This window comes from Felis catus, chromosome A2, assembly GCF_018350175.1.
Source record: "Felis catus isolate Fca126 chromosome A2, F.catus_Fca126_mat1.0, whole genome shotgun sequence".
Classification (NCBI taxonomy): domain Eukaryota; kingdom Metazoa; phylum Chordata; class Mammalia; order Carnivora; family Felidae; genus Felis; species Felis catus.
In genome coordinates this window covers 154,492,246-154,515,890 of record NC_058369.1, presented here as the reverse complement: position 1 = coordinate 154,515,890, position 23,645 = coordinate 154,492,246, and the positions used below count along the sequence as shown (strand labels likewise).

Below are 23,645 nucleotides of genomic sequence, written 5' to 3'. Positions count from 1 at the left end.
CAGCCCCTGGTTTCTCTCTTCATCCGACAATCTGCTATCCACACCAATGCCAGAAGAATCTTGGTAACGTGCAAATCTGACCATGTTGTGGCCCAGTTCAGAGTTCTTCGTTGGCTCCCTGTCACCAAATACTAAACTCCTTTATTTGGCACACAGGGCCTTGGATGATCTGGCCCTGGACTGACTCTTCAGTGTCATTCCAAGTGGTCCCTTCCCCTGCCTTTAGACTCCAGCAATCTTGCATGACTTGGACATTTCTAGTTATACCAGCGTATTTTACCCTTCCAGGCTTTTACCCATGCTCTTCTCCAGGGCTTGGACTGAGGTGAGGCAAGTGAGGCATCTAGGGTGCAACATTTAATGAGGCACTCACTTCCAGGGATGTGCAAATGCCAGCCCAGCTCTTGTATGACCCTGAGAGTGAATGCCTCCTTAAATCTTGTGTTCCAGATGCCTGTTTTCCTCACCCTGGTCCCAGCACACTCTTCTCTGCCTGTTGTGTCTATCCTCTTCCTCTACCTGGAAAGTCCTAACCGTTCTTCAGGCTCTGCCAGAGGGCTACCTCCTCCAGGATCCCACCCAGAATAGAGATGTTCTCCTTGGCCACCAGCTCCCTAATGTGGAGGGGTTGCAAATGAAGAGCAGGAAAGCTCAGTATATTGTTTGTGAGAATATAATCCTGTCTAAGTTCTTTATTTACTGTACCTGGTTCTGTTTCTATCATGCGGACTTAGTCATCTGTAGTTAATCCTTTTGTTTTTATGAAGTCCTTAAAGAACCCTTTAGATGTTGTTGTGAAAAGGAGACATCTGCCTTGAGTGAACCCTAACAGACAATTAAATTAGAGCGCAGAGAGGGCAGAGGGGGCTACTCTTGTCTCTGTGTCCTGCATAGTAATAGCGAACAATTACGGAACGTTTCCCATGGGCCAGGAGCTGTTCTAAGTGTTTTGCTTTTATTAACTTATTTATTCCTCTCCACACTCTGTGCAAGAGGTGCTACTTGGATCATCCTCGTTTTTCAGATGGGAAAACTGAGGCTCAGAGAGATTAAGTAACTCACCCAAGGTCACACAGCCAGTAAGCAGCTGAGCTGTCTGGTTCTGGAGTCTGTGCTTAAGCTGGCAGCCTCCGCAGTCTGTCATGTTACATTTGCAGAGCAGCAGATTGCCTGGAGCCCAACCTGTCTTACAAGCCCTGCCCTGCTCACTTCTGTGGGTTAAGGACTCTGAGACCCCTGCTAAAAGGCAGATGCCATCCACAGGACTCTGTCATCCCCTGGGATCAAATCAGTTGATCAAATCAGCCAGTCAGTCAGCAGAGCCACAAGACTTGATATAAGGACAGGTAAACTTAAAGTGAAGACTGGCCTGGGCAGAGTGGAGGCCAGCTGAGTTTCGATATGTCTGAGTAGCCAGGGTTGATACACAGGGGCATTGGGTATTAGTACGGAAGGATTCTGTTCTTTTGTATCTTGCCTAGTAGGCATTCAAAAAATACTTGCGAATTGGATGTGAGGTTATGTCTTCATAAACCCAGCCAATATTCCCATCTTTCTATTGCATTGTGACCTGTCCAATAGCCTAGAACAGGCCAGGGAAACCCAATTCTGTCTCCCAGCTTAGCAAATGGCTTAAAATGCTTAGGCAATCGAAATGACGAAAGGATATTGTGAGTGTTTCAAAAATATTTAGAATCCCATTGTATCTTGTTTGTTACTGTAATCCCCAAATCTTTGCATTGACCTAAATCTTAGCAAGCTGACTCTTTGGTCTTTGCTCATCTCCCAGCCACAATGCTCAAGTGTAGGTCCAACTGGAAATTGCATGAAAAAAAGGCAGAAGGCAATAGCTCCAGTCTAAAATCACTGAGAGTGTCAATGCCCTTTGCTCATCAGCTCTTAACCCTCCGAGCCCTGGTTCAGATGTGCAGACCTACGGAATCAGCCTGACCTTCGCCATCAGGGGAACTGCCTGCCACATCACTCGTGCCACAGTGTGAATAAATTAATTAAAGTACATCTGTCGTCCAAAGTTTCACCATGGGTTTTTCAAGTCGGTTACTGAGCCTTGTAAAATCTGTAAGCTCTTCTCTCCTATGATGAGGTATTGAAACAAGATTTGGTTGTTCCATTCTTCATTCCATAAAGATGTATCTAGTGCCTGCTCTGTGCCAAGCACTATGCCAGATGCCATCATACTGTACCAAGAGAATACGTAGGGCCTTCTTGGCTTTTACTGAAGAGTAAGATCGGGGCAGTTGCCAACTGAGGAGAGTGAAAATGGATGGAGAGCCTTCAGAAAGCACGTAGCTAATGATAGCTAACATTTCCTAAGCACTTGGTATGGGTCAGGCATCGTACCAAATGCTTCGTGAACATTGTGCCCTTTCATCTCCACCCACATCCATGTTATGTCCACTATGTAGATGGGGAAACTGAGACTGAAAGCTGGCCCCACGGGTGCAGCCCAGGCTTGATCTGACTGATGGAATGGCCTGAGCCTCCAGCCAGGCCTCTGATGTGTCTGCTTTGGCCCAACAAAGCTGATAAGAAAAAGGAGACTACAAGAGTCTCCTAGGAACAAAAGAAAAGAGAAGCACCACAAACTGGGGGCTTATAACCATAGAAATGTATTCTCTTGCAGTTCTGGAGGCCAGAGTCTGAAATCAAGGTGTCACAGGGCCATGTTCTCTGAGACTCTAGAAGAGGATCCTCCCTTGCTCTTCCTAGCTTCTAGAGTTGCTGGCAATCCCCAGAGTTCCTGGCTTACAGCCACTCTCTCCAACTCTGCCTCCACTGTCACATGGCTTCCTCCCTGTGTGTCTTAGTCTTCATATCACCTTCGTTCTGCCTGTGTCTGCATCCAGTTTCCCACTTCTTATAAGAACATCAGTCATGGGTTAGGGCCCACTCGAACCCCCTGTGACCTCATCTGAACTTCAGTGCATCTGCCAAGACCCCATTTCCAGCTAAGGCCACATGCTAAGGTCCCAAGTGGACATGAATTTTGGGGGAACACTACTCAACCCAGTGCAAAGACCATCAGAGCTGTCAGCAGACCTGGAAAAAGCCTGAAGAGAGTAACCGATATGTGTATATTGGTGTGGAGGGGTGTTCCATGCCATCCTGGGACAGAAAAGATGATACAGAAAGAACCTGATCCTAATGAAAGAAGATAGTAATTCAAAAACGTTTTTCCCTAGCTCATTCTGAATGCCATGCTTTGTTTTTTGCCTACTGGGGTGTGGGGACTCTTTTGGTATTTATGATTACATTAGCTCATCTATATTTAGTTGTTTTACTCAGCACACCCATTTTATAGAGAAAAAGGAAATGAAGTTTTGGCTGATTATGGATTACAAGAGCACTTGCAATTCGGATTTGCCAGCAACTTCGTAGAGGACAGTGTGCACAAGTGTATGACAGGGAAGAGTGTGGAAGTGACTTAAGTCTCCTTTTATCTTTGAAACCCCAAGTGAAATTCACCCTGTGTAACAGGCCTTGCGATACTGGGATATGCCCTTTCTTCTTATAACCACCAGCCAGCACCAAGGGGTAGTTTCTGGAAGGGCAAGAGATAATCCTAAAACATATATATATTTTTAAGAACACAGTAGGCCTTAGCACCCATGAGAATATTTAAAGCAATTCTAGAACTATTTATGTTTTCAGCCATAGCCGTTTCTTGGCATAACAGCATCCATAAATTCACTGCGCAGCATAGAACAATACATTTATCCTAAACAACACAGCTCCCAATCTGCAAGGGTGTCCCCTGGTTATAATATATTTCAGGATAGGGTGGACACACTAGGTTTTCCATATTTAGGTTTCTTTGGGTCTTCTGGACTTGGGCAATGCCTCCCTTCCATCTTGCTTTTCCTGACTGAAGTTGGGCCCTCAGTGTGTTAGCTACTCCCTTCCCCACCTGATCCCCTGAATCAATATTCGCTGTTCTCAGTGTATGCTCCAGCTCAGTCATCAGTCCACCCCAGACCTCCATTGTCTGTTCACCTAGAAATACCTGGTCACATCCCCAGGCTCAGTTCAGGTCCAACCTGCACCCCTACCCTGAGCTCATGACCCCATGGTAATACTCTTGGTGCTAGTTCATCACTCCACAGCTAAGACCACCGCAACCCTCCATGTCAGTATCTCGGCTGCCAAAGTCCTCATCGATGTCCATTCCTTTTTTTTTTTTTTTTTTTTTGAGATCATTTTTTTCACTTACAGTAAAAATCCAAGTGTCCAATAGCTTTAAGGTTGTGTTTGTTCTTTGTTTTTATTTTTGTTTCTTATTTTGTTTTGTCTTGTTACTCGTGGCCTCTTTCTGCTTCGCCAGAGATCAGGACCCAGACATGAAATCTTGGAGCATATGGTAGATTGAATCATTGCTTCCAATTTTTCACACCCTGCTTGTTTCAAAATTCTATATCATCATCCTTTTTTGATGTCTTTTAAGTACCTCCCTCCATGGTGGGCGGAGTCTTCTTCCTCCTCATTAATGTTAGGCTTGGTCATGTCACTTGGCTTATCCAAAGAAATATGGGCAGAAATGACAGTAAACCACTTCCAGGCTGAGGCCTCAAGAGACATTATTTCCTCTAGCATCTTTTGCACTCCTGTGATCTGTCAGGTGTAGAGCTTTTCCCCAAGTATCCTCTTCATCCTGGGCCCCATTACAAACACATATGAAGTAGATCTGAACCCCACCCACAGCCTAAAACAGAGCCACCCCAGCCACCCCACAGACTGTGAGACAAATAAATGATATTGTTTGCCAATGAGTTTAGAGGGGTTTGTTACACAGCACTGCAACAATGGCTAATACAGGTCAAGTCACTTGACTTCTCTACACATTCATTTCCTCAACTATAAAATGAGGCCATTGGATTATAATCAAGGTGCTTGACCTTTTTTCTACCCCTGCACTGCTGAGGTCTCTGGAATATACCCAACAGTAACAGAGACTAAATGTATCAGAGTAAAATACTACAAATCACTAGAGAAAGAGAACAATGGGGAAATGTTAATTCCCTTTAGGAGTGGCCATGGAGAGAGTCATTTCAGTGGGGCTGAAGGGCAAATGGGAGGGGAGAATGTGAGCAAGTGTGAGATCCTCTTTCTAGTCTCTTGGCTGGAAAGAGAAGGATGGGTGGAATGGTAGCTGAGTGGAACACACAAAAAAGAGGTGGTTAGTTGATTGGTTGGTTGGCTGGCTGCCTTACTTGAATATAAGACAAGAGGGATTTGATTCTGCAGAGACACATTTATAATGTCATAATTAAGGGATAACGGAGGTAAGGGCTTAGACAGGAGTGTGCAGGAAACGAAAGGTCTGGTCTACAAGACAGAGAGTGGAGGAAGACATACCAGGATTTGTGTGCTGATTTGATATGCATCACTGACACTTCCAATTCTCAAACGCATGGGCAAGGCAAGCGTCAACCAATGAAACAAAGGCCAAATGGCAAAAAGAATTGTGCGGTTACTGTTCAACTCAGAGGATACATGTAAATTTTGTCACAGGAAAATCTTAAATTTTTCTGGAAGGCAAATGGGTCTAAAGCTTGGTTTACAGAGCACTTTTCGAGAAACAGACTTTTTTTTAAAACACCTAAACTAATAGGTAAACAATTGCCGTCAATAGACTAATAATAACATATGGATGTAAGATATACTGGAATTTGAAATTTATCAGATTTGAGACTTATTGGAAATTGAAGCTCAGAAAGGCAGCTGACATCTCAACCTTCTTCTTGAGAGAAAAGTCCATCCTCTTCTCAATTGCCTTCCTTCCTAATTGCTTCGAAACCTGCTTCATTCTGGCTTCTGTCCCCATCACCCCATTAGTGACCATCTCCAATATCACCTAAGACTTCTTAGTTGTTAAATGTCACAGGCATTTTTCAGCCTCATCTTACCTGTTCAGGGTCAAAAGCAACCTAGTGATGTAAGCCCACGATCATTCAAAATAAGACCACTAGTTTGAAATGCAGCTCTCCACCCTTTTCACTTTTATGCATTCCTAAAGATCATGGGAGAGTTCTGAACAGTGCTAGAACTAATTAATAAATTAATAGAAACAAAAACAAAATCATGATCTACCTACCCAGCATCTACATAATTACGGCTGAGTGTAAGCCTGCAGTTAATAGGTAACAACTAGCTAACACTTACTGAACACTACTGGGCCGGGCAAGTCTACTCCATGTCCTAACTCACTTAATCTTCCAAGCATGCTATGAAGCCAGTACTGTTACTATCCCTATTTCACAAAAGGGGACCCTGAGACATAGAGACCTTACCAACTTGCTTACGCTTACAAGGCTGGGCAGAGTTTGAATCCAGGCAGTCTGACTGCAGGCTCAAACTCTGGATCACTGCGCAAATGCAGAAAGGCAGCCATGAGTGAAGTGGTTTTTAGTGAGTTTTTAAAGACAGTATTGGAGAACTGACACACTGGTGAAGTTCTTGGGAGTCATTTGCTTTCCTAAATGGGTTCCCCAGTCACCTTTGCACTGTGATTTTGTTTAGCAGTCCTTCCCTTATAAATAGTGCAGAGATGAACTTCACCCACAGCATAGGCTAGGCTGAATTATAGAGACATAATCTTTTATTAAGATCCAGAGCTCAGGGTGCCTGGATTGCTTAGTCAGTTAAGTGTCTGACTCTTGGTTTCCGCTCAGGTCATGACCTCATGGTTTGTGAGTTCAACACGCGCATCAAGGCTCTGTGCTGACAGCGCAGAACCTGCTTGGGATTCTCTTTCTCTCCTTCTCTCTCTGCCCCTTCCCTATGCATACTCTGTCTCTTTCTCTCTCAAAATAAATAAATAAACTTAAAAAAAAAAAGGATCCAGAGTTTGATTCGATGACATTTTGTTATATAACAAGTGAGAATTGTAGCTGGTCGTGGTGGAATGCAGCCAGAAACAAATGGAAATTCTCTATGATAATATTCATAGCAAAGAGCAGCTGACATGTATTGGGTGTCTATATATGTGAGGCCCATGCCACACAAAATTCTGTGTATTATCTCTCAGTTTGGTTTGGCTCAACAAAAAAGTGAGTGCCTGTTATGCATAGAAATGTATTGAGTGGCCCAAGCACGATACTGGGTACTTGAAGCAAAAGCTGTGTAAGACCCAGTCCTGCCTCTGGGAGCTCACCTTAGATAAGTGGAAAGCGAGAGAAGGGACCAGGTGCAATGGGGCCAGGAGCACAGGGAATGCAGAGGCTCTCACTTGAATTGAAGGAGAGAAGGGAATGGATGGTAAACAGCGTGGTGTATGGAAGAAAGTGTGAGCACCAGAAAGGGGAGTGCCAGGTGAGAAGCAATGGAAAATGAACATGCAGAGTGGGAAGTAACCAGGTCAGAGAGAGCCTCGGGGGTGCTAGGCCAGGGAGACTTCATTCTGGGGGCAGGGAGGGCCATGGAAGGGTTTTACGCAGGAGAGTGGTGAGTTCCTGTGGTGTTATTCTGGCTGCAGAGTTGCAGGACAGATTCGAGGGACCCAGGCAGGAGGCAGGGAAACCAGTTAGGAGACGATTCCAGCCAAGGGATGCTCTTGAAATCCTGGACTACAGCGGGGCCTGGGTGGCTCAGTCAGTTGAGTGTGTGACCCTTGATTTCGGCTCAGGTCGTGATCCCAGGGTTGTGAGATTCAGCCCCACATTGGGCTCCTCACTGAGCATGGAGTCTGCCTAAGATCCTCTCTCTCTCTCTCTCTCTTTCTCTCTCTCTCTCTCTCTCTTTCTCTCTCTCTCTCTCTTTCTCTCTCTCTCTCTCTTTCTCTCTCTCTCTCTCTCTCCCTCCCTCTCTCCCTCTGCCCCTCTCCCCCTCACTCGCACTCTCCCTATCTCTCTCAAAAAGGAAGGAAGGGAGAGAAGGAGGGAGGGAGGGAATCCTGGACTACAGTGGTAGAAGAGCAGAGAGAGAGGAAAGAACGATTCAAGGACCACTTAGGAAACCAGACTGGCCAGAATATGGATTGACTGGCAGGTAGGGGTGAGTGAGAGCTGGCCTAGGTGGCCAGTTGGAAAGGTGCCATATGCTGAGAGGCAGGGACTGCCAGCCTTCTCTTATTAATGAGGAAACTAGTGAGGATGGAATGATTTGCCCAAGGTCATCCAGAAGAAAAAGTGTGTCTGTCCTACACTGTAAAGACCTAGCTGATTTCCACGGCACCATGTTTCTCCTGAGAACTTCCCAATGACCTTCCTTTACCATCCCTCTTATCGTGAGATGATGCTACCAGTTTTGGTCTCTCTCTGTTTACAAATAGAGTTCAAACCCTTAAATGTATAAGTGACTATGCTTTACAGTGTTTACGGCCTGAGGTCCCCAGATACCTACTGACTTGTGAAGGTAGGAAGGGGGTACATGAGATGTTTTCCATATTTCAAAGGGCCTAATGTAAATCATGCATTTATTGACAATAAGATTGTGCGGGTTACCTAAAATGCCAAGTTTCTTTACCTTGGAGTGGAATGATAACTTGGTACACTAATGCTGGTTATCTCATTGATCAGCTGTTCTCATTGGCAGAGCTACTATCATTGTCTTTGAATGATTAAAATGGGAAAATCAATCAATCATTACTTAAATATGCATTGTTATCTAGACAATGGGACCTATGGGGAAGTAATATAAACAGGGGATGCTGGAGAGGAGTTTAGAGAGCATTGCTTTAAGCTGTGAGGATTAGTGTTCAATAGAACAGGGTAAGAGGAAGTGTGTGTCCTTTGATGCCTCTCTGCAGGGGGCTAGATGCCTCCTATGCCCCCCTCCGCCGCACTATTGTCAGGGTACCCTGGTCAGACCCCAAGAGCTCTATGATCCCTCATATGCCACATCTAGATGGCTATGTCCTGCATTCTGTCCCATCTCTTCCGTTTGTATCAGAGCTCTGCTCTTCGATTCCTAATGTGACAATTACTTTATCTATCTGAATTCATGAGAATGTTATCCACTGCACATCAATGAGGTAGAACCAGCACACAGCCTTGAAAGCCTTCAGCATTCAATGAGTGTGCGAACGAAGAAGTCATTTATTTACTCTTTCAGTGAGCCCTGTGCGAGGCATTCTGCTAGGTAGTGGGAACACAGGCCACTAGTGTGCCAGCAAGTCAGAGGGAGATTGATCCTGTCATCCCCTGTGCGCTCTCTCTCTCTCTCTCTCTCTCTCTCTCTCTCTCACACACACACACACACACACACACACACACACACGTAACAGTAATCATTTGGAAGCAGTGTCACCATCTCCGTTACCTGAGGCATGATGATGATCATTAACATTTACTGAGCAGCTACTGTGCACAAGGCACTTACTGGCTTAAGATTCAGCCCTGCCCTCAGGGGCTTGGAGTCAGGCCAGGAAGACAGGACACATGCATTCACAGGAAGATAATAGAGTGAGTGCCAGGATGGCTATAGAGACCGAGGACACTACAGGAGTTCAAGGTGGGGGCAGAGCTCCAGAGGGCTGGCCTAGTTAAGGTGACCTTCAAGAAGAGTGACATTTGGCCAGGTTTTGATGGCTGGCTGGGATTTAAACAGAGAGAGGAGGGCATTCAGACAACAGGGACTGTAATGAGTGAGCAAGAGTAGGGAGAAGAACAGGCACATTGTGTGCAGCCAGGAGGGAAATGCGGGGGAGGATTGTAGGGCACCTTTCAGCTGAAATGTGGAAGCAGAGGCCAGTTTGGATACAGAGCGCTGGCTCTCCCCAGGGTGTCTATGCGTCGTGCTCAGAAAACAGGGTTTCGGTTGAATCCACTATTTGTAGAGGTTGGCTCTGCTTTCAGGCCATCTCTGACACCATCTTTCCAGATACCTTTGAGCAAAGGAAGGGTCGCCCTCTCTCTGGGACCATGTTCAGGAACTGCCGTCTGCTGAGGTGAAACCCAAGACACCCCTTTGCAAGGACATATGGAGGTTAAGGATGGCCCCACAGTGTGGCCCAGTGCCAGACTCTGCCAGGAGACCAAAGACTCTGCCAGGAGAGCCGAGGGCTCCAGAATCTACCCAGTCAGACAACACCCCAACCCTGCCCATCCCAAGGAAGTTGTGAAACATCACGTCTGGTTTCTGACAAACCAGAAAAAGGTGGCTCCTAATAATTGAAGCACCAAATGTACAGCTGCATGAACAAGTGTCCCCTGTCCCTTCTCTACCCAAAGTTCTGTCCCCATGTTCAGATATATGTTGTATATATAACACTGCTAATGTTCCCAAAGACAGAGCACTTAACCTCAATGGCAAATGACAGCCTAGGAAGATGGTTGTTATTATGGTATTCAGGGGTGCAAGGAAGGGTTCGTTCAATAGCTCTATTTCTGGAAGAGCCACTGTCCTCCCAGGGAAAGCAGTCCCAAGCGTATACTTGAGCACCTCATTAAAGCACCAACATAAATCCACTGATTTGCTTTGTTTATAGAATGAATGAGATCCTTCTCTCATCTCTCCCCAGAGAGTAGATGCTACCAGAAGCCTGAACTCCTTACAAGATAAGAAGAGAAGGTTTGACCACAAGTCTTAAGATCATTGCTGTTGTTTTCTTTAAAACAAAACAAACCAGGAAGTGAGCAACAATGCATATGCCCTAGGAGTGTGGCCCCTCAAGTGGAATCCCCAGGCTTCCTGGTTCATAAACCTCTCGAGTATAGAAGAAGCCTTATTGTTTTCTAATCACATTTTATTTTGAGTTGAAAAGAAGATGACCCAGTCTAATCACCTATTTGCCTATATTGGGACTGTTTAAAAAAAAATCAGTCCATTCTCAACAAAAATGGCGACTGGCTGCCATGAGACTGTCAAAAGACTGGCTCTAGACACCAGGGCCATTCCTAAATGAAAGTACTAAGAATGCCTTTTCTGATAGTGCCATCTCTGCAGCAAAGGTTTAGCATATCAGGAAAATGCTTTTGAAGGTCATAAAATTCATTTGGCTGTATAAGTTCTGGTGTGTATGCTAAAATAATCAGTCACGTTACTTTATAGTCACGCCTCGTACTCTCGTTCTGGAAAATCAATAAAGTAAGGGGAACGCTAGGGATATTGTGTATAACTATGTGAAAGAGGGAAAACAAAAAAAAAATATTCTGTGGAAATGGTCCTCGAGGAAGTGCAGACCTAGTTTTCCTAAGCAGGTTCAATTTTATCTCCGAGCTCATCACTGAGTTATTAAACCAAAGTACCCATCATATCCTAAACAAAAGTACAAAAAATAAAAAAGGGAAATAGCATGCATCTTTCTCTAGATGCTCTGGGGCACTGGAAATTATCCATGGCCTTTAAAATGTATTTCTAAAATGTGTCCATTATTCACACCCTTAATGTCTTGTTCTACCAAATGTTACAAATCCTGATGTTGTGACCCTTCCTCACCTGAAATTTCCTCCCTCCTCTCCTGTGCCACATCACTTCTCCCTTATGTGTCCGAGACCCTTCTGCTTCTCCAAGCCACCTCCAAGGGGCTGGGGACCCAGAAAGTCTGAGGAGCAAGGGCTGGAAGGCTAGAAGAGTGTCCTGCATGAAGCCATAATGAGGCCTCACGAAGTTGCTTTGTGAGAGTGTTCCAGGCTCCTGCCTGGGACACGCTCTCCTCACCATGGGAGCTGACACACTCTCCCCACCATGGGAGCTGCTGCTGGGGACAAGAGGTGTGTCCAGGCAGAAGAGGGAGCAGTCACTAGTGGATCTCTTGTGCTTTATCTGACTTTTCCCTGGTGGTAGCTAGGTTCCATGCAGACCTTCCCGTACACTGAATCTAGATCCAGAAAGCACTCAGTGGTCATCTGTGCCACGTGCCCATGCCCCGTAGGAAGTGCTTTGGCAGCATTCCTGGTGGATGTTGAGGGACGCTCACCACCTCCCAAGGCAGCGTTCCTAACATGGCCAGACAGCTGTGGTTATTCGTTTACTTTGATGTTGAACTGGAGCCAGCCTGCATGTTGGCCCTATTTTGCCCTCCAGACTATCTATACCCTCTATGCTCTGAAGTAAATATCATCAACCCTGGTGCCTCAGAGCTTGCAAAAGGATAGTTTTCATGTTTTATTCCTCTGTTCGGCAGCTCCTCCATTTCCACCAGACTACGCAGCTGCCTGATCACCAACAACACATCCAACCACTCATTTCAAGGGAATGTCTCAGCTGGTCAAAATTGACCTTCTCTCTATGATCCTACACATCATTTCTTTTTTGTTGTTGTTGTTCGCTTGTTTATTGTTTAATGTTTATTTACATATTTATTTAGAGAACGTGAGAGGGGAAGGGGCAGAGAGAGTGTGAGAGAAACCAAGCAAGCTCTACGCTCAGCGCAGCGCCCGATGTGGGGCTCAATCTCACGAACCGTGAGAATCGTGACCTGAGCAGAAACCAAGAGTTGGAGGCTTAACTGACTGAGCCACCCAGGTACCCCCACAGTGTTTCTTAATCAAATAAGTTTAGGAAGAACTGGACTAAATGAAGTTAAACAGATTTCTTTACTGCAGAACCTCTTGGGACCTTTGATATGCTATGATTCTCCAAGAAGGCTTACCTTATGGTTAATTTCCCAAACATTGTTAGGAACAGAACTTGGGAAAATGGTAGCCAACTGATTTTCAAATACCCTCATTCTGCAGCCAGACACCCCTCCCTCTACCTATGATTATACCAGGGAACACCTACATGGCTTCCTTACTCTGACAAATTCAAGATTTCTTAGCTGGGCTCCATATTCCAGTACAGTGGTGTTTGCTTTTTTAATTATTATTATTTTTAACTTATCCAGGTATGATTGACAAAGGAATTGTATATATTTAAGGTATACAGCTTGGTGTTTGATACCAGTATACCTTGTATAATGATTACCACAATGAAGCTAACTAACATATCCATTATCTCACATAGTTACCATTTGTGTATGTGTGTGTGTGTGTGTGTGTGTGTGTGTGTGTGTGTGTGTGGTGAGAATACTTAAGATTACTCCCTTAGCAAATTTCATGTATTCTACATCATTACTAACTATAGTTACCAGGCTGTACATTCAGCTCTAGAACCTATTCATCTTATAACTGAAAGTATGTCTCCCCCACCCTCCAGTCCCTGGCAACCACAATTCTACTCTTTACTTCCATGAGCCGACATTTTAGATTCCACATATATGTGCGATCATGCTGTATTTGTCTTGCTGTGTCTGGCTTATTTCATGTAGCATAATAATCTCCACGTTCCTCCATGCTGTCACAAATGGCAGGTCTCCTTTTTTGAAGTTGAATAATATGCCATTGTATATGTAGACCACATTTTCTCCATTCATGGGTGGATAACATTTAAGTTGTTTCCATGTCCTGGCTATTGGTGAATAGTGCTGCAGGAAACATGGGAGTGGAGATATCCCTTCAAAATGCTGATTTCATTTCCTTTGATATAGCCTCGAGAGTAGGAGTGCTGGATTGTGTGGTAGCTCTATTTTTAACTTTTTGAGGAACCTCCCTCCTGTTTTCATAGTAGCTGCACCAGTTTATGTGCCCACCAACAGTCCACAAGGGTTCTCTTTTCTCTGCATCTTCACCAACTCTTGTTATCTCTTGTCTTGTGAGGTGATCTCTCTTTGGATTTGCATTTCTCTGATGATTAGTGCTGTTAATCACCTTTCCATAGACATGTTAACCATTAGTATGTCTTCCTTGAAAAAATGTCTGTTGAGTTCCTCTGCCCATTTTTTGAATGGGTTATTTTGTTTTGTTGCTATTGAGTTGTCTGAGTTCCTTATATATTTTGGACATTAACCCCTTCTCAGATATATGGCTTGCAAATATTTTCACCCATTCTGTAGGTTGTCTTCTCATTTTGTTGACCGTTTTCCTTGTGCAAAATCTTTCCAATTTGATGTGGTCTCACTTGTTTATTTTTGCTTTTGTTGCTTGGGCTTTTAGTGTCCCATCCAAAAACTCAATGTCAAGATCAATGTCAAAGGGCTAGCCCTTATGTTTTCTTTTAGGAGTTATACAGTGTCAGGCCTTACATTTAAATCTTTAATCCATTTTGAGCTGATTTTTGCCTATGGTATAAGATAAGGGTCCAATTTCATTCTTTTGCTTATCACGAGCAAAACTGATCCAGTTTTCGGAACGTCATTTAATGAAGGGACTATCCTTTTCCCATTGTGTGTTTTCGGCTCCTTTGTCAAAAATGAATTGACCATATATGCATGAGTTTATGTCTGGATGTTTTATTCTGTTCCATTGGTCTATATGTCTAATTTTAGGGAAGAACCATACTGTTTTAACTACTACAGTTGTGTAATATAGTTTGAAATCCAGAAGTGTGATGCCTCCAGGTTTGTTCTTCTTTCTCAAGATTGCTTTGGTTATTCATGGCTCCATAAAAATTTTAGGATTTTTTTTTCTATTTCTGTGGAAAATGCTACTGGAATTTTGATAGGGATTACATTGAATCTATAGATTACTTTGGGTTGTATGGACATTTTAACAATGTTAATCCTTCCGATCCATGAACACAGGATATCTTTCCACTTATTTGTGTCTTTTTCAGTTTCATTCACCAGTGTCATAATTCTCAGTGTACAGATCTTTTACCCACTTGGTGCAATTCATTCCTAAGTGTTTTGTTCTTTTTGATGCTATTGTAAATGGGATTGTTTTCTTTATGTTTTTTCACATAGTTTGTTGTTATTATAAAGAAATGCACCTGATTTTCATACGTTTGACTTTATATCCTGCAACTTTAAGGAATTTGAATTTCATAAACTTTATTTATTAGCTCTACCAGCTTTTTGATTGGAGTCTTTAGCATTTTCTATATGTAAGATTATGTCATCTACAAACAGAGACAGTTTTACTTCTTCCTTTCTAATTTGGATGCCTATTATTTCGTTTCCTTTTCTAATTGCTATGGCTAAGACTTCTGGCTTGATGTTGAATGGTAGTGGTGAGAGTGGGCATCCTTGTCTGGTTCTGATCTTAGAGGAAAAGGTTTCATCTTTTCACTGTCAAGTATAAGATTAGCTGTGCACTTGTCATATACAGCCTTTATCAAGTTGAGGCACAGTCCTTTTATACCTAATTCATTGAGAGTTTTTATCACGAAAGGAAGTTGAATTTTATCAAATGGTTTTTCTGCATCTATTGAGATGATTATGCGATTTTTTTTTCTCCTTCGTTCTGTTAATGTGGTATATCGTGTTATTGATTTGTGGATATTGAGCCTTCCTTCCATCCCAGGGAGCAATGGTTTCTTTTTTTTTTTAATTTTTTTTTTCAACGTTTATTTAATTTTGGGACAGAGAGAGACAGAGCATGAACAGGGGAGGGGCAGAGAGAGAGGGAGACACAGAATCAGAAACAGGCTCCAGGCTCTGAGCCTTCAGCCCAGAGCCTGACACGGGGCTCGAACTCACGGACCGTGAGATCGTGACCTGGATGAAGTCGGACGCTTAACCAACTGCGCCACCCAGGCACCCCGCAATGGTTTCTTTTAAATATGGTCTGGGACTAGATTATCTGGATTACCAGATATGGTCTGGGCTTAGAATTAGAATCTAGTCCTCCTATATGTAAAGCAAGCTCTATCAGAAAGAAACTTCCAGGTACAGTGATTTTCATTATAGTCTTAAGTCTTGATAATCACCAATAACATTTTACCTTAACGTTATCTTAGAATGAGACTTGACCAGAACTCTAAAACACCCTGATTCCTATTTTCACAACTAGTTGACTCATGCCTCTGAGTCTTGGGCTCCTGAGCCTTAAATGCAGCTTGGCACGAAAAGCCCTTGCATCTCTGTAAGACAGCACTTCTCAGCTGCCAGGGTATTCATGTATTTACCTGCTTTGACTCTTTAGCTACTTAATGGAACTGCTACAGTTTACCTTTCACACTGCCTCATTAGCCAAGAAGCTCCCTCATTACTCTCAATTCCCCTTGTATATTCTACTCTGTTGGTGGAAATAGTGAGATTATAGCCCCGAAACCTCCATTCCCGCAGCATAAAACTGGTTTCCTCTTCACTACTAGAGAAGAACAATTTCCTTCTCCTTTTAATAACATAAAGTAACATAATAAAACATAAAAATAACATAAGGTAACAATTTTTTGCTCCGTAATTCATACTCATTAAAGAAATGTGGAAGATGTAGAAAGACTAAAAAAAGAAATAAAAATCATCCATAATCCCACCAATGAAGGAAAACCACTATTAATATTTGGGCTACTCTTTCTTTTTCTAATTTTTTAATGTTTATTTTTGAGAGAGACAGAGGCAGAAACAGAGCACGGGGATGGGGAAGGGCACAGAGAGAGGGAGACACAGAATCTGAAGCAGGCTCCAGGCTGCTTCATATGTGCTTCATACATACACCTTTGTATGTACTCCTAGCTACTATATTCTATATGCCTGCTCCGTCTTCCAGCCCCAGTGGAGTAGCCCTGATCTCCTTATACCCCAGTTCATGCTACTCAGCCACATATCTGTCAACTTAAATAAGTATTGTTGAAAATCGTGTCAAATTCACTTTGAGGAGAACTACAGAAATATACTATGCCTATTTTATAATGGTCTCTTTTTAAATGAAATTAACTCTTTTGTCTTCTTTCCAAATTCACATGTACACTTAACAATTCAGAAGTATTTATCAAGTACATGGCATGGTCTCTGTTCTACAAGGTGGGTGGGGATACAAAAACAGTACACCTGCAACAATTTAAAAAGGAGTCACCAAGTTGGTACAAATTGAAAACACAACAGGCTTTCAGGAAAAGGAGTGACTCATATGGGCAACACTGTTAAGATTTGTACTGAACTATAAAGGCTCAGAGAAGAACCGGCAAGAAAAGTACCAGCAGAGATCAGAGGCTGGAATTAGCCTTCAGCCAACATTTATTTAAAAAAAATTTTTTTAGGGGCGCTTGGGTGGCTTGGTCGGTTAAGCGTCCAACTTCGGCTCAGGTCATGATCTCACAGTCTGTGGGTTTGAGCTTCGCATCAGGCTCTGTGCTGACAGCTCAGAGACTGGAGCCTGTTTCAGATTCTGTGTCTCCCTCTCTCTCTGCCCCTCCCCTGTTCAAGCTCTGTCTCTCTCTGTCTCAAAAATAAATAAACATTAAAAAAAATTTTTTTAATATATTTTTTAATGTTTTTATTTATTTTTGAGACAGAGAGAGACAGAGCATGAGCAGGGGAGGGATAGAGAGAGAGGGAGACACAGAATCCAAAGCAGGCTCCAGGCTCTGAGCTGTCAGCACAGAGCCCGACGCAGGGCTCAGACTCACGGACTGTGAGATCATGACCTGAGCCGGAGTTGGACGGTTAACCAACTGAGCCACCCATAGCCAGCATTTATTATGTGCCAGTGCTACATACTGGGCATTGGGGGGGAGGAGAGGTGATGAGAGATGATAAAAGCAGCACTGAGTGGGGGCTTGTAAGTGCCCTGGACAAACAGGAGAAGCTTCCATGAGGAGATGCCCCTGAACTTAGTGCTGAAGGAAAGAGAGGAAGGGAATTCCAAGCGTGGAGACTAGCAAGGGCAAAGGAAGGACTCATGCAGCAACATGGCCGCTCTCAGAACAGGATACGGGGGATGGATGAGGGAGATGAGGCCACTGGAAGAGGCAGGAGCCAAACCCTAAATCCTGGGTGCTGTACTTCTTCACTTTACTCCCTTTAAACCAAACGCTAGAAGAACATTTGTGCCATGGATAGAAACTTCTGGAATTGCAATGAGATGCAATGAGACCTCGCCCCTGCCTTGCAAGAACTCACAGGCTGGTGGAGGAGGCAAGAAGCAATCCTCATTATCCTCATTCTCAGAGTTTAGGCTCTCCATGACAGTCTTACCCGGCCCAATGGCAAAGGTAACTCTCAAAGGAAAGACAAAGGAGTCTGGTCAGGGCACACCACCCTCCATAGTTTCTTCTTAGGAGCGAGATGGTTGTGGGGGTGGGGGAGGTCTCTCCACCTCAGCCTTCCCTGAGCACCCCTCTTCTCCCACAAGTACCTCTTAAGAGAATGAAGCAGGAGGGAGACCCCACCTCATTCAAGCTGGAGTCCGTTGCTCAGAGGCTACCTAGAGCCCTGCCTGGAAGAGGAGGCTCTCGACCCTGAGGATGGTTACCTTGAGCTGGATCAAGGGATGGACTCAGGAGCTCCAGAGCCATGGCCATAGCCACTCCCTTCTGCTGTCTGCTCTCCTTCAGCATTATTCCCTCCAGACACCAAGCTTACCCCAGAACCTCCATGTATCCCCCAGCCTTGGGCATCTGGTCCAGACCTCCTGTTTCCTGACCTTGTACCAGAGCCTCCCACTCTCTGCCTGGCGTACATTAACAGATCAACAAATATTTCTGCGATAACAAGTGGAAGTCAGCTTTCACTTCCTATTTACCACCTCTGCTTCATGCCTTTATCTAATCTCTGTGTCTTTGACCCAGGTTATTAATATGGCCCCGGGAATAGATTACAAATGCAGAGCTGCCTTGCTGAATGGTGCGGTGTTATTGTCCGTGACTCCCTGATCTACACTGATTATAAACATCCAGTTACAGCGGCTTATCAGTCAGGACACATGCCCTTTTCCATGACCAGAGCAACATTAACGTGTGCAATTCATTCATTCGTTCATCAAACATTTATCGAGGCCGTGCTGTAAGTCAGACACTGAGCTGGGAGTTGAGGATACAGAAATGAAAACACACACACACACACACACACACACACACACACACATACACGCACACACACACACACGCTAAAGACAGAAATGTGTAGGAAAGTGTATAATCTAAACATTAATGCTGAGACCACCTGGAGGATTCCGGCGGGACACACTTTGAGAACCACAGTCAGAGCACAGCTATTGATGGGAAAATATATCCATAATCATACTAATAAGGAATTTCAAATATGCCTGAACCACTGAAGACTTATTTTCCTCTGTTGTTAGGTTACCTAAATGGTTGTGAACAATGGCGGTGGACATCTATGAAGCACCTGCTATGTGTTGACACTAAGGCGTGTGCATCACTGAGCACAGAAACACGTTGAGATGGATAAATGGGGTGCAGCAGGGAAAGAGGGCTACCATTTGCTCCTGGTTTTGCATGTGGCTGGTTTCAAGGAAGAGAAGCTACACTGAGAACTAAGTTCAAAAGATAATTAAACCAGTTAAAAAGCAAAAACAGCACTGGGACTGAAGTGGAGTTTCAGAGCCAATTTCCAAGAAGTAATTTCATCATCATAGAACATCAAACGTGAATTCCATTTTCAGCTATGCAAATTCCAAAAGAATAATACCTCGCATTTGCATAATGCTTGATGCTTTTCAAAGTGCTTTCCCAGTTATTAATCTAGGGAAGGCTTTATTATCACCAGAAACATAAATTGAAATTCTGTTCAAATTCAAGTTCTCCATTAATTTTTTCACTTTCCCCTCAAAAACCAGAGCCACCTAAATCCAGGTGCTTTGGATTGAGTGGGTAACTGTAATAAGTTTAACCAGCAGGGTGAATATGCATAAATGGAGCATATTGTGGGCCCTTGCATCTCCAGACACAGGCCTTCGGTAGAGCCAAACTTCAGAAAGCCTCCTGTTGAATTAACAAGACAACAGGCAGCTGCTCTCAGTTCAAATCCAAGGTCCTTTCGGGGTCTCAAACTTTGTGGGCACGGCACACGCTATGTTCATCAGAATCCATTCCCTTCTACCAAATATCAGAAAACTATGCAATCAGTTCCACCGCTTTGTCCTTAAACCTGCAGAAATCCCTGTGAATGACCTCCTGCAAAGTGGTCCATGATGCCAGACAGCTCCGATGTCCTTTTTGTTTTTAATGGCATATGAACTGAGAGCTGAATCTGCTGTAAATCCAACAGGGGGAGAGGATCTCAGAAAAGTGAGGTGGAAGATATGATGGGTACGAGGAAATACTTCTCCCCAAACCTTTCCAACTTGTTTCTTTTTCCATCTCTTGCAAACTTAATTATGTGTAGTGCTCTCAGTCACTGAATCACCAGCCTTTCCTGACACCTCGATCTCATGCATTTTAGCAAAAGATTAACCTGGCTGTTTGCTTTTAATTCTGAGGCTGTGTTAATACTCAACTCCCTCTAGATTAGAAAAGAAGAAAAACACACTCCCACATACCCCTCCCTGGCTCCAGCAAGGCTCCAGGGCTGCTGTTTCTGACATTGTCACAGTCATGGGAACCTGCTGGCCACACTTACCATTTCAGGAGGGCCAAGAGGACCACTGACAGGGCCACTGTCACCATGGGGCCATTCACTTCCAGTTTGAGAAACCCCAAGACTTCCATTGTTCCTCAGAGTCCCAAGAGGGGCGGTCCTCCAGAGGAAAGAGGGAGGCTGATACCCCTGCCGTTACAGGGACCACGCTGTACAGACGGAAGAAGGAACAGGCAACCAAGAACACACACACCAAGTGGGTCCCCAAAATGTGCTGTTCGTCAGAGTGTCTCCTTATAAAGAGGAAGGAAGAGGAGGGAAGAAACACAGAGTTTCAGTGTAAGGCAGTGAATCAGCAACTTTATTTTCTTGAGGACTGCACTGTCAATAAACATTTATGTTAACTCCCCTGGGAATTAGCCGCAGAACTGGTCCCATGTTTGCTGAGAAGCTACGTGGTTGCAACCAGAGATTTCTACTCTGATGAGAAGTCTGAGTAGTCTACGAAAAAAGACTCCCCTTCAAAAAAATTAATTCATAATTCAGTAAAGATATGGGTCAGGAGACTCTGAATGTCCCAGAAAAAGTTGGGGTCAGGTATCAGCCTGATGGAAAATACTGGCTGCATTGAGGACATCAATCCCACAAAGTTCATTGGTTCCTGGGGTCCGAGGGGCCCTTGATGACTGGCTGTTGGAACAGAGATCTTGCCCTGTGTCAGCACTCTCATCATGAGTCAGAGGATTTTTCAAACATCTAAAAGCATATCCACAGGCTCATGCGTTGGTCCTTTGTTCTAGTTCTGAGCTTATCTGACTAAAGTAGACAGAATTGTTTTTTGCTTATTAGTCAGCATATTACACTTTTAGTAATGGGGAGGGTGTATTAGACAGTGAGTCATTCATGCACCATGACATTCATCCATTCATTCGGTATGTGTGGGGCACCAGGCTCTGAGCTGAGTTTACAGTGTTTGGAAAACAGAAGTAGTACCAGACTCTGGGAAAATTTCTCTGGGGAGAGACAGACAATAGACAGGTAGACAAAGAAGTAATTGCTCTGAAGGTCATGAACACACAGCTATGACTGAGAACAACTAGAGTGACCCACTAAGAGAGGGTTATAGGGGAAATCTATCTAGAAAAGAAAGTTTGGAGCTGAGATTCTCAGTTGAAGGGGAGCCCATCACATAAAGAGCCATGGGCAAAGCCTTCTGGGCAAAAATGGTGACACAGATAAGGGCTGTAAGGTGGGAAGGAATTCCCGTGTGTGGGAACTGGAAAGAGGCTAATCCTGCTGGAGTAGAGCGGGCCAACTCAGGGAGGCAGCTGGGAAGACAGGGAGATGGTCAACAGAAGCTAGACAGCACAAAGCCACGGTGAGAAGCGTGGGCTTCATTTTATGGGCCACTTAGGGTTTTAATATGTTCATATTTATGTTTGTTAAAAGCATTCTGGCTGCACGGGGAGAATGTGTTGGAGAAGAGCAAGAGGAAGAGCAGGGAGACCGCTTAGAAGACTAGTCATTTATCCTGAGATGAGCCTGCTCGGACCAGAGCAGGGATGCAAGTAGAAAGAAGTACGTAGATGAACTTGAAATATATTTAGCAGTCGACTGCAGAACTTCCCGGTGGATGGGATGTGAAAGGGAAGGGGGAGACAAGTCTGATTCCTGGGCTCCTGACTTGAGCTGTGAGTGTATGTGTAGAGGTGACATTTCCTGAGATGGGGAAGTTGGGGTATTGGTGGGAAAAATCAAGGGTTTAATTTGGCTCCTGTTTAGTCTGAGATGCCTGGGACACATCTGAGTGGAGTTGTCAAGTCAGAGAGGAATCTTGGCTGAAAATATAACTAACAGTAATGAATGACAACAATGCCATTTATGGAGGACTTACTATGGGCCAGTTACTATTCTAAGAGCATTCATATGCGTTAACTTATTTCATCTTCATAAATAACACTATGAGGCAAAGCTTTTCATTAACCCTACTTTATAAAAGAAACTAAGGCACGGGACGTACGACTCCCAAGTCCATTCTCTTAATCAAAAGATTGTATTCAAACATGGAAGGCATCGATATACAAATGGGATTTAAATCCAGATGAGCCACAGCCGCAAATAGCTAGCAAACCACACAAGGACCAAGTACCTTCCAAATACTTCCCTTGTCTCTGACCATTTGCCCTGCCTCCCGGTTTTTCATTCCTACTTAGGTGCCCCCAACAACTGCACCCAAGTGTCCCATGCTTCAGCCCAGCCCTTTTGGATGTTTCTTCCCCTCTCCATATTCTACATCTCCTTTGTCCCATTTGATCAGGACCTTGACACACAGTTAAGGGATCTCTATATTCCCACTCACAAAGCAGAGGTATGCTTCATCGAGGGCCATCTGAGATATGCTTTTGGCCACAGTGGCCACGGTATGGGGCGTCAGGGCAGAACAAGCTGGTGTGAAGGAAACAAGTCATTACGGTTATGGATTCTGAGAGCTGGAAAGACCTCAGGTATCACTAAGACCAGTGTATGTATCAGCGAGATGCTCATGAAAAAAATGTTAAGATTCTAAGGTGAAATAAATGTGAGAAAATGCTGGTGTCAGCATTGATAAAGTAAGTTTATTTCCTGAAAGACGTCTCAGAGACTTGAACTTGCTAATGTGCATTGTGGAGCTCCAAGACTAGCATGCAGAGAGCAGCATTTCCCAAGTGTATTTGACCACAGAATTCTTGTTAAGGGGCATTTATTAACACATCCCAGATGTAGTGTTCTTAGGAGCATGCTTTGAGAGATGTTGGCCAAATCTAATGCTTATTTACGGAGGAGGAAATAAAAACCCAGAAAGAAAAAGTGACTGGTACAAAGTCCCATTGCTGCCTAGTGATAGAACCTGGGTCTCCCGTCTCTTTTTTCGGGCTCTTCATCTAGAATATACTCCTCGTGTCTCCCCACAGACATGTTGCCCATGCACCTGGAATGGGTCCTGCCCTGTTCACAGAGAACCTTTGCATGTTCAGAGGTGGCCGGTTCAGAGGTGTCTGACCTTCTTGAGGGGTTGTTCTTTTCCCCAAGTGACTGAGTTTACTCATTCATTCCTCTAATATCTTTGGAGCCCTTTCTATGTGATTTGGGGGAGCCGTAAACGCTGTGGAGAGATCATTGTGCCCTTTCCACACTAGCCTCAAAGCAGAGATAACACTCAGTGAATTGTGGATAGTAAATAAACCAAAACAAAGTGGAAGGGTCAGATATGAGAGATAATAAGCATTTTTATCAGAGAATAACATAATTAAGAATGTATCACAATTTTGGAATCTGTGACGTAAAGCAAGGACACATTGGGGGTTTTCTGCGATGAAGGACAGACTGTCGCCATCATGCTTACCATAATTAAACATCAGGCCTCTACTTTCTGAATATTTTCTTTTTAATGGTATGTCTATTAAAAACA

At 44.0% G+C, this 23,645-nt stretch overlaps 1 protein-coding gene and 1 long non-coding RNA gene across 6 annotated transcripts in view; one reads left to right on the top strand and one right to left on the bottom strand.

The window, feature by feature from the left end:
* The window catches only part of TBXAS1 (thromboxane A synthase 1), a 154,781-nt gene extending 134,288 nt beyond the window's left edge, over positions 1–20,493 (bottom strand). Inside the window, exon 1 of one of the 4 annotated variants that reach the window (XM_045052842.1) lies at positions 20,240–20,493. In XM_045052842.1, the coding sequence (XP_044908777.1) occupies positions 20,240–20,328 (89 nt within the window). In that variant the 5' untranslated portion in view covers positions 20,329–20,493. The remainder of the gene's footprint in view (positions 1–20,239) is intronic. The other 3 variants (XM_011280571.4, XM_045052841.1, XM_045052840.1) reach the window with 3 other exon arrangements.
* The window catches only part of LOC109497645, a 107,325-nt gene that overhangs the window by 70,175 nt on the left and 13,505 nt on the right, over positions 1–23,645 (top strand). The gene's annotated exons all lie outside the window — the stretch shown is intronic.